Genomic DNA, 13,507 nt, shown 5'->3' with positions numbered 1-13,507 from the left:
ACCAGAATGTTGTGAATGAAGGGGAAGGTCTTGGATGTGAGGCCCTCTCTTTCTTTCTTGAACAAATCTCCTGATAATAACGTTTTCTAATTTTTGGGGGGTAAATGACACTTAGTATTTCAAAATCCTTCAAAGGATGTCTTATCTGAATTGCACACTTAATGTCTTTTTAGTGGGAAAAAAATGTTGGACTCCCCTTGATAGCTGTGGATTGTATATCAGTCAAAAAGTTCTCAGTTAGTGTGTGACCTTATGAAAGGATATATATTTTTTTCATTTATGGAAGAGTAGGTCTTTTGTATGTTTCTTCAGTATGTTCTGAACAGTATTTCTCTTGACAAAATAATTCAGGAGGTCAGAGCTCAGTAAACCTAATTCAAGTACTACTGGTATGTTGTTTAACCTTGGTAGATATGTAATCATTCTAGACCTTGAAAACAAATAAAGTAACTCCAAAGTAATGTGGGTGGTAGACACAACTTTTTGAAAGGGTCACCAACCTTGTGACATTCCAGTGGTGTGTTTTATTTATTTAAAGTTTTTATTTTATTTATTTTTGAGAGAGAGAGAGTGTGTGTGTGTGAGCAAGCAGGGGAGGGGCAGAAAGAGACGGGGACAGAGGGTATGAAGCGGGCTCTGCTCGGATAGCAGAGAGCCTGATGTGGGGCTCGTGGGGCTCGAATTCACGAACTGTGAGATCATGACCTGAGCTGAACGCAGACGCTTAACTGACTAAGCCACCCAGGCACCCTGTGGTGTGTTTTAGATTGTGGAAAATTCACAGTTGTTACAGGGAAATGATTTGCTTACTGATGGGGAGTGAGTGTCACCATCTATATATATGAAGGAAAATCATTATTGGAGTTCTAATCAAATATTCTTTTTTTTTTTTCATGGAAGCTGTTTCCTCTGCCTCTCCTCTATGTTGGAAACCACATAAGTGGATTATCAAGCACAAGTAAATTAAGGTATGGTGCAGGGGAATGGTTGATGGGAGGTTCTTCACTCGTTTGTTTCTAATGGTACAATACAAAGACCAAGTTTGATTTTTTCAAAATATTACATGAGATTGAGGAAAGCCCTATTTGTATAGTGAGAGTAAAAAGGGGGCAGGTGGAAGGTAGACCGGAAGAAGGACATATAAAACTGACAACAGAAAGTAGACCTCTCCTCTTTCCTCTTATTTGGAAAGGACAGATTGTAGTTGTAGAAAATAAAATGTGAAATACTGGTTTTAGTTCTACATTTTAGTTTTTTTTTTTTTTTTGTTTTGTTTCTTTCTGGGATTGGGACGGTTTTCCTTAATTGTATCAAATTTGTATTAAAGCTTCCGGAGTTAGGTGCTATTGCTGTGTTACCATGGATCTTATTGGCTTGTCTCTGAGTGAGTTCACCTGCAGCTGTGGGGAATGGTTTCGGTTAACACTGACAGCTGCTCACTCCTTGCATCAGGGGTCTCCGCTTCACAGATGAAGGCTTTGTTTCCTTCTTCTTCCTCTTCCTTCCCCCACCCCTCTTTCTCCCCCCTCCCCCTCCTCCCTTCTCCCTCCCCCTCCTCCCTTCTCCCTCCCCCTCCTCCCTTCTCCCTCCTCCCTCCCCCTCCTCCCCTCCCCACCTTCTTCGTCCTCTTCTTTTTTAAAAGTAGGCTTCACCCCCAGTGTAGAGCCCAATGAGGGGCTTGAACTGAAGACCTGAGCTGAGATCAGGAGTTGAACGCTTAACCGACTGAGCCACCCAGGTGCCCCTCTTCTTTTTTTTTTAAAGTGATTTTAGAAGCATACTTATTATAGGTGTTCTGAAAGGCTCTACATGCATTGAGGAATGAGTATAACTTCCATTCATTGATACAACACTGTTCTCAAGGTAGCAGTGTTAGAAACATCTTTATTACAAGTGTTCTTAAACACTTCCCTACATGCATTTGGAGAAGATGGCTTCTCAAGTGCCGTGGGGTTTCTAGGAGAAGAGAGTTAACCAGAAAATGAGAGTAAGGAGGAAGAAAGATTGTTCACGTGGTGTCATGTAATGTGTTCTGCTGTGCCTCATATTTTCTGTAAACTGGTAGCTGGTTCTACTGCTTTGATCATATTAGGTTCAGTTTTTCAGACAAGATCAGTTTATTGGTGATGTTGGGTTCTTTCTATTGCATCATGGGGCACATAATGTTTTAGCCCACTTCTTAAAAAAATGTTTATTTTCTTTATTTTGAGAGAGAGCACGAGCAGAGGAGGGACAGAGGGAGAGGGAGAGAGAGAATACCAAGCACATGGGGCTTGATCCCATGAACTGTGAGATCATAGCTTTGGACTGTTAACCGACTGAGCCACCCCGGTACCCCTAGCCCACTTTTTTAAAAAACCCCTTTTTGAGGTATAATTGGTATAAAATAAACTGTACATAATTATAATGCACAAATGATAAGTTTTGGCCTGTGTATAAGTCTGTGAAATCTATCACTGCAGTATCTAACACCCATAAAGATTTCCTCAAGTGACCTACTTATAATGATATTACATTGATCGATTCCCCTTTTAATGATTTTAAGGGGTCAGTCTGGTCCCTTCATTAGAAAGTGCCCCATCAGGCACCTGTACCCCAATGTTTATAGCGGCACTCTCAACAATAGCCAAATTATGGAAAGAGCCTAAATGTCCATCAACTGATGAATGGATAAAGAAATTGTGGTTTATATACACAATGGAATACTACGTGGCAATGAGAAAAAATGAAATATGGCCTTTTGTAGCAACATGGATGGAACTGGAGAGTGTGATGCTAAGTGAAATAAGCCATACAGAGAAAGACAGATACCATATGGTTTCACTCTTATGTGGATCCTGAGAAACATAACAGAAACCCATGGGGGAGGGGAAGGAAAAAAAAAAAAAAAAAAAAAAAAAAAAAGAGGTTAGAGTGGGAGAGAGCCAAAGCATTAGAGACTGTTAAAAACTGAGAACAAACTGAGGGTTGATGGGGGGTGGGAGGGAGGGCAGGGTGGGAGGGAGGGCAGGGTGGGTGATGGGTATTGAGGAGGGCACTTTTTGGGATGAGCACTGGGTGTTGTATGGAAACCAATTTGACAGTAAATTTCATATATTAAAAAAAAAAAAAAAATAAAAAAAAAAAAAAAAAAAAAAAAAAAGAAAGTGCCCCATCAGTCAGTCAGTCAGTCAGTCAGCCAGTCTTTTCTTTTTCTTTCTTTCTTTCTTTCTTTCTTTCTTTCTTTCTTTCTTTCTTCTCTTTCTTTCTCTTTCTTTTTCTTTCTTTCTCTCTTTTTCTTTCTTCCTTCCTTCCTTCCTTCCTTCCTTTTTTAATGTTTTATTCATTTTTGAGAGAGAGAGAGAGACAGAATGAGAATGAGTGAGGGAGGGGCAGAGAGAGAGGGAGACACAGATCCAAAGACGGCTCCTGGCTCTGACTGTCAGCACAGAGCCCGACATGGGGCTCAGAGTCATAAACCGTGAGATCATGACCTGAGCTGAAGTCAGATGCCTAACTGACTGAGCCACCCAGGCACTCCCATCAGTCTTTCACCTAATGGTTTTAGATTCATTGATGATGACTTTCTAGATCCATTATTTCATTACAAGTTGCAGATCACCCTGTCTTCATGTATTATGTAAACTTCTTTAATAAATACAAACTTTCACCATTTCACACAAGAAAGGCAGGGCGTAAGCTTTATTTATACATGTTCAGTATAATAAATTAGTGTCCTGTCACCTTCAGTGGTGACCAGTGAGAGTTTTTGCTTGTTTGGTTTTTTTACTATAATCATTATAAACTCATGAATTTCCATTTACTTGATAGAAGTCTTTTGTCAGATCTGTGTTTTGCAAGTATTTTCTTTCAGTCTGTAGTTTTGTCTTTTTGTTCTCTTAGTGTTGTCTTTCAGAGAAGTTTTAAATTTTAATGAAGTTCCATATCATTTTTTTCTCTCGTGGTTCATGCTTTTGGTGTTGTATTTAAAAACTCATTGTTGAGGGGTGTCTGGCTGGCTCAGTTGGTGGAGCATATGACTTTTGATCTTGGGGTTGTAAGTTTGAATCCCATGTTGGGTGTAGAGATTACTTAATAAAATCTTAGGGGTGCCTGAGTTGGTTAAGTGTCCAACTTTGGCTCAGGTCATGATCTCATGGTACGTGGGTTAGAGCCCCGTGTTGGGCTTTGTGCTGACAGCTTGCAGTCTGGAGCCTGCTTGGGATTCTGTCTCCCTCTGTCTCTGTTTCTCCCCCACTCTCCCTCTCTCCCCCCACTCTCAAAAATAAAATAAAACATTAAAAAATTTCTTTAAAGATAAAAAAAAAACAACTCATTGCTGTACCCCATCACCTACATTTTGTCCTGTGCTATCTTCCAGGAATTTGATAGGTTGCATTTTACATTTAAGCATATGGTCTATTTTGAGTTTATTTGTGAAAGGTGTAGGGTCTGTCTAGATTCCGTTTTTTGCATGTAGATGTCTAGTTGTTTTAGCATGGTTTGTTGAAAAGACCATCCATTCTCCATTAAATTATGGTTGCTCCTTTGTCAAAGGTCAGTTGACTATATTTGTGTGGGTTTATTTCTGGGTGCTCTAGTATATTCTATTGATCTATTTCATTTACTTGATGTTTTTAGTTAATTATATAAATAATTCTTTTGATGCTCACATTATCCCATCTCAGGCCAATGGGAGCCCCTATGAGTTGGCTTTTATGTTCTAGTGCCCCAGTGCTCTGGTTAGTTCCTTGCTTTCTGGCACATGATGTCCCAGGCTTGTCTTGAACTTTTCCTGCCATTCTCCAAGGATCCCCTGTTTATTTTTATTTTATTTTATTTTATTTTATTTTATTTTATTTTATTTTATTTTATTTTATTTATTTTGGAGGGAGAGAGAGAGCACATGAGCAGGGGAGAGGGGCAGGGGAGAGAGAGAGAATCTTAAGCAGGTCTGATGTAGGGCTCCATCCCATGACCCTGGGATTATGACCTGAGCAAAAATCAAAAGTTGGACGCTCAACTATCTGAGCCACCCAGGCACCCCTCCCCTGGTTGTTTTTAATGGTAAAGGTTATGTTCAGGCCACAATCTAGGTTCTGGATATATTGTGAAGGACCAGCCAACACAATTTCCTGATAAATAACATGTGTGGGAGAAAGAAAGGAGACAAGGATGACTTCATTGAAGAATGGGATTGCCATTGATTGGATTTATGTCTAGGAGTAGGATTGCTGGTCATATGGCAGTTCTTTGTTTAACATTTTGTGGAACGTCAAACTATTTCTCAAAGTAGCTATACCAGTTTACAGTCCACCAGCCATGTAAGAGGGCTACAACTTCTCTACATTCTTGCCAAATTTGTTATTGTCTGTTGTTCTGATTATGGCTGTTCTAGTAGTTGTGAAGTAGTATCTCATAGTTTTGATTCCATTTCTCTGATAACTAATGGTATTGGGCATCTTTTCATGTGCTTATTGGCCATCTATCTATATAGATATAGATATAGATATATTTTAGAGAAATATCTATTCAGATCTTCTGCGTATTTTTAATATGGTTATTCATCTTTTTATTATTAAGCTGTAAGTCCTCTTTATATATTTTATATACAAGTCCCCTAACACTTAACACACAAGATTGCAAAGTTTTCTCTTATTTTGTAGGTTGTCTTTTTACTCTCTTAATGGTATACTTTGAAACACAAAAGTTTTAGGTTTTTAAAAATTTAATTAACAATTAAGGTAAAATATATGTAACATAAAATTTACCATTTTAACCATTTTTAAGTATATGGTTCATTGGCATTCAGTATATTCACATGTTGAGCAACCATCTTCAGTATCTATTCCTTGAACTTTAACATCATCTTAAACTGAAGCTCTGTACCCATTAAAAAATAACTGCCAATTTTCTCATGCTTCCAGCCACAGGTAACCTTTATATTACATTCTGTCTCAATTAACTTGCCTACTCCAGATATTTCATACAAGTGAAATGATACAGTCTTTTTTTTTTTTTAAGTTACGGCTTATTTCAGTATAATGTTTTCAAGGTTCACTCATGTTGTAGCATGTATAAGAATTTTATTCTCTTTTTAAAAGATTTTATTTTTAAAGTGATCTCTACATCCACCCTGGGGCTTGAACTCACAACCCCAAAATCATGAGTCACATGCTCTGCCAACTGTGCCAGCCAGGCACCCCTATTACTTTTTTAAGGCTAAATAATATTCTATTGTTTGTATATATCACCTTCTGATTATCCATTTATAAAAGTTGAAAATTTTGATGAAGTCTTATTTATCAAGTCTTTCTTTTGCTGCTTGTACTTTTGGTATTATATCTAAGAAGACTGCCTAATCCAAGGTCATGAAGATTTATCCCTATGCTTTCTTCAAAAATTTTAATAATTTTAGCTCCCATATTTAGGTCTTTGATATGTGATAAATTCTTGTATATGGTGTGAGAAAGGGGTTCAAATTCATTCTTTTGCATGTGGATGCATATTCAGTTGTCCCAGCACCATTTATTGAAAAGACTTTTCTTTCCCCATTGTATTGTCTTGGAACCCTTGTTGAAAATGAATTGACCATAATTGTATGGATTTATTTCTAGATTCTTAATCCTATTCCTTTGATTACATGTCTATAATCAATAACTAGATAGTGCTAATTACTGTACCTTTGTAATAAGTTTTCACATTGGGTCCACCAACTTTATTCTTTTTCAAGATTGTTCTAGCTTTCTGGTTTAGCTTTCTTGTTTTAGCTTTCTTGCATGGCCATATTTTGATTTTTTTAATCTTTATTTTTTATAGATTTTTTAAATTTTAGATAGAGAAAAAGTGCAAGCTGGGGAAAGGGGCATGGGGTGGGTGGGGGAGAGAGAGGGAGAGGGACAGGGACAGGGACAGGGAGAGAATCTTAAGTAGGCTCCATGCTCAGCTCAGAGCCCAATGTGGGGCTCAATCCCACGACCCTGGGATCATGACCTGAACTGAAAACAAGAGTCAGATACTCAACCGAGTGAGCCACTCAGGTGCCCCAATCTTTATTTTAAGTAGGCTCCATACCCAGTACGGGGCTTGAACTCACGACCCTGAGATCAAGAGTCTCATGCTGTACTGTCTGAGCCAGCCAGGTGCCTCACCATATCAGTTTTAACATCAGCTTGTTAATTTCTGGGGGGAAAAAAAAGCCAACTGAGATTTTGATAGGATTGTGTTGAAACTATAGATCTATTTGGGAGTATTTCCAATACTTTAACAATTTTAAGCCTATTGATCCAGAAACATGGAGTATCTTTCCACTTAACGCTTCTTTAATCCTCTAACAATATTTTGTAGTTTTTAGTGTACAAGTCTTACACTTATTTTCTTAAATTTATTCCTAAGAATTTTTTTCTTTTGATGCTATCATTAATGGAATTGTTTTAATTTCCTTTTTGGATTGCTCATTGCAATATATATAGAAATGTAATTGATTTTTGTATATGCAATTTTTTTCCTGCACTCTTACTTAACTATTCATTATGATAACTCTTTAGTGGATTCCTTAGGATTTTCTTTATGTGTCATTTGCAAATAGGGATAACTTTATTTCTTGCTTTCTAAACAGTATCCTTTTTTTTTTTTTTTCAGTTTAATTGCCTCTTCTAGAATCCCAAGTATATGTTGAATTGATGTAGTGTTGAGAGCAAACATTCTGGTCTTATTGCTGATCTTAAGGGGAAAACAGTCAGCTTTTCATCATTAAGTATAACTTACTTGCTTTTAAAAGGCATCATTAAAATACTTTTTGGAATTAATTGACTTTTTGGGTGCTTTGAAAAAGGCAGTTCTAATCAGTCTCATAAGAGATCTTTTTTTTTTTTTTTAACATTTATTTATTTTTGAGACAGAGAGAGACAGATCATGAACGGGGGAGGGTCAGAGAGAGGGAGACACAGAATCTGAAACGGGCTCCAGGCTCTGAGCTGTCAGCACAGAGCCCAACGCGGGGCTCAAACTCACGGACCACGAAATTGTGACCTGAGCCGAAGTCGGCCGCTTAACCAACTGAGCCACCCAGGCACCCCTCATAAGATATCTTTAAGTGTGGGTATAAAGTTCCTGAAAATTCTTTCTGTACTTGTTCTCTGGTTGTGGCATCATTGATCACATGGAACCCCTCCACAGGTCTGGTCCAGAGGAGATGGTCACTGCTGTCCTGGCTGTGGTTCTGACTTTCTTTCTCCAGGTCACCATCTTCTCAGGGTGACATCTGGAAGCAGGTGGAGGTTGGCTGTTCCAGCCTAGTCAGTTTTTTTGGGTGTGCATTGAGCTGTGTTTTGGAATCTCTGAGTTTTGAGGCCCCACTGAAAGTTCTTAAGTATTTTTAAAAGGCAATGAATATAGCCTCATTACATAAAGTTTTGAGGAAAAAATAACTCAACTTTATCTTCTAACATACTATTTTAAATATTGATTTCAGTGTTTCCCCATATGTACAATGTGTCATGTTACAGTTGTAGCTTCTACATAGTTCTGTATTCTCCTTGTTTTATTTAATATATATTTTACAATAGTGGTATAAAGTTTTACATTGTAGAGTTAATGTGTAATGTTCCCTCAAATAGATTTATCATATATTTTATCACTGTCTTATTGTGTGACTGTTTTTTAATGTTTTATTTTATATTTTAAGAGACGGAGAGAGAGAGAGAGAGTGAGCAGGGGAGGGGCAGAGAGAAAGGGAGACACAGAATCCAAAGCAGGCTCCAGGCTCTGAGCTGTCAGCACAGAGCCTGCTGCAGGGCTCAAACCCGCAAACACAGTATCATGACCTGAGCCGAAGTCAGATGCTTAATGTACTGAGCCACCCAGGCGCCCCTTATTGTATGACTTTTAGGTTGTTTCTGATGTTTTCTCCAAAGACACTGTTGTAATGAACACATTTTGCGCACCTGTTTTTTTTTTTTTCTTTTGTATTATTACCTTGGGCTGAATTTCCCAAAAAGAAATCATTAGGTCCAAGGTTAGCACTTAATGACTGTTGATACATAATTCCAACTTAATTTGCCAAAGGGTGTGTTGGTGTATACTGCATACGGTATTTTAGCATAGTCTTTGTAGTTTTAGCACAATCTTTGCAGTAGTTGGATAACATGATTTTTAAAAATTGCTAGCAAGTGAAAAAAATTGCTAATAAGCAAAAGTGGCATGAAACTACTAAATCTCCATTTCTATTATTTAATGTGATTTGTTGGTGTTATATGTGAGAATTAAGGTTAATTTCTTATATTTAATTTGGAAAGTTAGTGGGCTTAATTAAAAATGTAAAGCATGTGAAAAAAATACTTGGTGTCTGATGTTACTATACTTGAATCTTTTCCCGACAGTTTGCCGATGTTCACCGTGCTCAGGAAATTTACCATTCCACTTACTTTACTCCTGGAAACCATCATACTTGGGTGATTTTTCTGTTTCCTCTGTTCCTCTCATGTCCTTTCCCCTCATCCCATATTATTTTTGCTTAGCAAGTTCTCAATATCTAATTTTTTTTCCAAATAGTCAATTTGAATTGCTAGTAGCAATAACTTAAGGACAAATGGTTTATTCATTTAAAAGCAGTCTCCTGTTTCCATGATTCCATAAGAACATGAGTGATTTTTTTTTTGCTTGTGATTTTATAGTAGACTAATAATATGTGTTTATAATAGAAAATTATAAAAAAAAAAAAACCCCAACAATCCCCAAACAGATGTAAGTATGTTTCCTGAGCCAGCTGGAATATACCCTGACAGGAATACAGAGGAAAAATTCTCCATGTGTACATATAGAATAGGAATGCAGGAAGTCATGAAAATCCATTCTGATGTAGTGATTACAATAGAACATAGGAATAAATTAATTTTTATAATGTTAGTTTAAAAATTCCTCATAAAGATACTCAGGCCAGTATCAGAAAAGGTGGTTCCTGATTTTGCTTAGGAAGATTATTTAGCAATGGAATTTTGATGATGGCCCAATGTTCTAAGTCCTATGTTGAATTTTGTCTTAGTCTTTGGATGCTTGATATAAGACCATCTAGAACTGTCAGCAGGAGCCCTTCTGCATTCTGTCATAGCATCTTTCTAATGAGAACAGAGAAATACACTTATAATTAAATTAGACAACTGTTTAAAAAAGACATTTGGTCTGATTTATTAATCCTCTTACAGATACTTACAGTGCTTTCTCTCTGTAAAGCGATGTCCGTTAGATTTTAGCTATAAAACTGTGAGCAATGTGTATTTTCAGTTTAAGAATTATAATCTATATTTTTTCCTTTTTCTTTCTTTCTCTATCATCTATCCATCTATTTATCCCAGGAAACACTATTCCTTGAACATCATCGTCAGTGTTTTTACCATCATACTTGGCGCTTTCATAGCAGCTGGGTAAGACTCTGGACTGTTTCTGTTCAGTAACTTCTTTGTGCCTTTGACAATAGGCCCCACCCCGCCCTCATTTTCCATTTTCCATCTGGCTGCAGTTGAATTGAGCAGCCAGGAGACAAGTCTGTTGATGTTAGTGGGTTCCCCATGTGTTCCTGTGAAAGTCAGACTGGGTTCTAACTTGGCCGGAACATTTCTGAGAATGTATAAAGGGAACATTAGAAGATATGAATACAGCTTTTTTTCATAAAAAGGAGTAAACTACTTGCTTTTATTACTGAATGTTTGTCTTCAGTACAAAAAATTTACTTGAAAAGTTCTTGGGCATTTGGTCAAGATTAACAGCTTTATAAAGCCCTTGTATGCTGATTTGTTTTATCACCTGTGATGCCTTAGCAGTCTGTTTCCCAGGTGGGGTACTCTAATTAAATGTATTTGTATATCTGGGACAGGAGCCAATACCAGTGCATGACTAAGTTGACCCTTGAACAACACGGGGATTAAGGGTGCCAACTGCACTCCCTCCCACTCCCCCTCCCTCTGTGGAAAATCCAAGTATAACTTTCAACTCCCTAAAAACTTCACTACTAATAGCCTATTGTTGACTGGAAGTCTTACTGATAACATAGTCAATTAACACATATTTTGTATGTTATATGTATCATATACCGTATTCCTAAAGTAAAGCAAACTAAAGAAAAATGTTAAGAAAATCATAAGGAAGAGAAAATACATTTACATTTACAAATACAAATACAAAATACAAATACAATATTGTACTGTATTTATTGAAAAAAAAAAATCCATGGATAAATGGACCAGCACAGTTCAAACCTGTGTTGTTCAGGGTCAATTATAGTATCATTTTTGTTAATATGTAAGACCAGGAATTCGGACTCCAAGTTTGCATTTGAAAGCAGACACTCAGACTCCTGGCTTTTAAATAGATTTTTTTAAAATGTTTATTTATTTTTGAGAGACAGAGACAGAGTGCAAGCAGGGGAGGGGCTGAGAGAAAGGGGGACCCAGAATCTGAAGCAGGCTGCAGGCTCTGAGCTGTCAGCACGAAGCCCGACGCAGGGCTCGAATTCACTGTGAGATCATGACCTGTGCCGAAGTCCGATGCTTAACTGACTGAGCCACCCAGGCGCCCTAGACTCCTGGCTTTTATAGCCTGGTGCTTAAAGCATATGTGCAGTTATATTCCCTGGGTCCAAAACTTAGCCCAGCCCCTTGTCAGCCGTTTCTCAGCCTCTCTGTGCCTCAGTTTTACTCATGTGTACAGTAAAGAATAGAAAAAAAAAAAAAAAAACCCTACCTGAGTGAAGGGAAGAATGCAGACTGGATGAATTTCAGTTAAATTAGTTTCCTTAACTGATTGAGAAAGAAGAGTTCTGGATCATTAATTGCAAATTAAATAAGGGCATGGATATTCTCTTATTCTAGTCTCCTTGCTTACTAGCTGTACAACCAGGACAAGTGATTTAGCCTGCCCGCACCCCAGTTATTTCGACTATGCAATGGAGGTTAGAACAGACCCACCTAGTAGTGTCTTTGTGAGAATGAAATGAGATAGAAAACTGGGGTTTACTCTAGCATGTGGCCAAGTTCACCAAATACGTGTTGAGTGTGTACTATACACGAGGCATCATTCTAGGTGCTGGGGAGTACAGCTGTTAACAAAACAGACAAGAAACCTTGCCTGTACGGAGCTTCCATTCTAGTTGGTGGAGACAGACAATAAGTAAAAGAAACAGATTAGAAAATATATCATGCCAGATGGTGACAGATATTAACAATTTATTTGTTTTGTTTTTTTATTATTATAAATGTGTTTAGTCCCTTGCCTAACCAAAGTTTATTATTTACATTTTCATCCGTAACATCCCTGTCCCCAGTCGTATCTGTGGCTGAGTTCAGCCCCTCTACAAGCTGGCCTCTACTTTCAGCACTGTTTTAGGTCTCTGGTATGTGGACTTTAAACAGCAGAACTTAGAGCCTGTTGTAGTCATGAAGATTTTGTTCCAAGATAATCATAGGAGCAAAGTAGCTAAAAGAGGGAGGTGCTCTGTTGAAAGTGCCCTCCTCCCACAGCGCTTTGAGGTGTCCCCTGGGCAGCCTCTTTTTTGTAAGTTTCTTAGAGCTTGATTTGGAAACTACTCAGAGTCAATTGTATACTTTTACAAAAATGGTTTATAAAAATGTCTGTAAGGCTTTCGTGAGGAATGGTGCTTCAGATGCTGTGTATACGGAGGCGTATTTCCAGACCCAGTGAATAGAAATTCAGCTCATAATTAGCACATGTGATATTCTAATGAGCTCAAAGGGTAGTGTTCCCAAAACATCTAACTTTCCCCCAAGAGCCAGCTTGGAACAGTACTTCTCAACCTTTCCCATCCTCAGCACCCACAGAATGGATACTATCTAGGTGGGTGACAAGCACAGTTCTTAGCTGCAGGCTAGCTGTGACCCCCAACCTTCTCTCTGCTCATTCAAATCACCTCGTCTAAATGCAAATAACTGTAGAGCTGATTTACTCAGATGAGCCAGTTTATGCTGCTGTAACAAACAGCTCCCACATTAACATACCAAGTATATTCTGCTCACACTACTTACTCAGACCAACATTAGTTAACGCTCTGAGGGTGCTCAGCTCATTGTAGCTACTCAGGGACCCAAGCTGATGGAACCCCTGCCTCAAAGGGAGGGAAAAGGGCATGTGGGGAATCGTGCCCCAGCTCTTCAAGCTTTTTCCTGGAAATGCCATGCATTACTTCCTCTTACATTTTGTTTGCTGAAGCAAGTTACATGGCCAGATAAAGTTAAAATATCATGTCTGTAAACAGCCATAAAGGACAACTAAAGGGTTAACCATGAATTTGCTCTCATTTATTAAAGCAAATCAATTCTTTTCAAATTTCTGTGCTTTTACCAGTGGCCTAAACAAGTGGTGCTAGGAAACTTGAGGCCCCCGGAGCAGATCTGAGAACTCTGGGAATTTCCCTCGGGCTCTCCTAGGAAGTGAGCAACACCTTTCCACTCCCCTAGAAACCTGGCTCTTTTATCCATTGGACTCTTTGCCATTTTGCGGAACAGCAGACGCTTCTTAA

The 13,507-nt window shown here is 38.2% G+C and overlaps 1 protein-coding gene across 3 annotated transcripts in view; it reads left to right on the top strand.

Moving 5' to 3' along the window:
* SLC35D2 (solute carrier family 35 member D2) overlaps positions 1–13,507 on the top strand; it is a 59,586-nt gene that overhangs the window by 13,488 nt on the left and 32,591 nt on the right. For all 3 annotated transcript variants that reach the window (XM_060609865.3, XM_060609868.2, XM_060609866.3), the window contains 3 exons: positions 901–968; positions 9,360–9,431; positions 10,332–10,400. In XM_060609865.3, the coding sequence (XP_060465848.2) occupies positions 901–968; positions 9,360–9,431; positions 10,332–10,400 (209 nt within the window). The remainder of the gene's footprint in view (positions 1–900; positions 969–9,359; positions 9,432–10,331; positions 10,401–13,507) is intronic.

The sequence above is a fragment of the Panthera onca genome, chromosome D4 (assembly GCF_046562875.1).
Source record: "Panthera onca isolate mPanOnc1 chromosome D4, mPanOnc1 haplotype 2, whole genome shotgun sequence".
Lineage (NCBI taxonomy): Eukaryota > Metazoa > Chordata > Mammalia > Carnivora > Felidae > Panthera > Panthera onca.
This window is presented reverse-complemented; position numbering and strand designations above follow the sequence as displayed.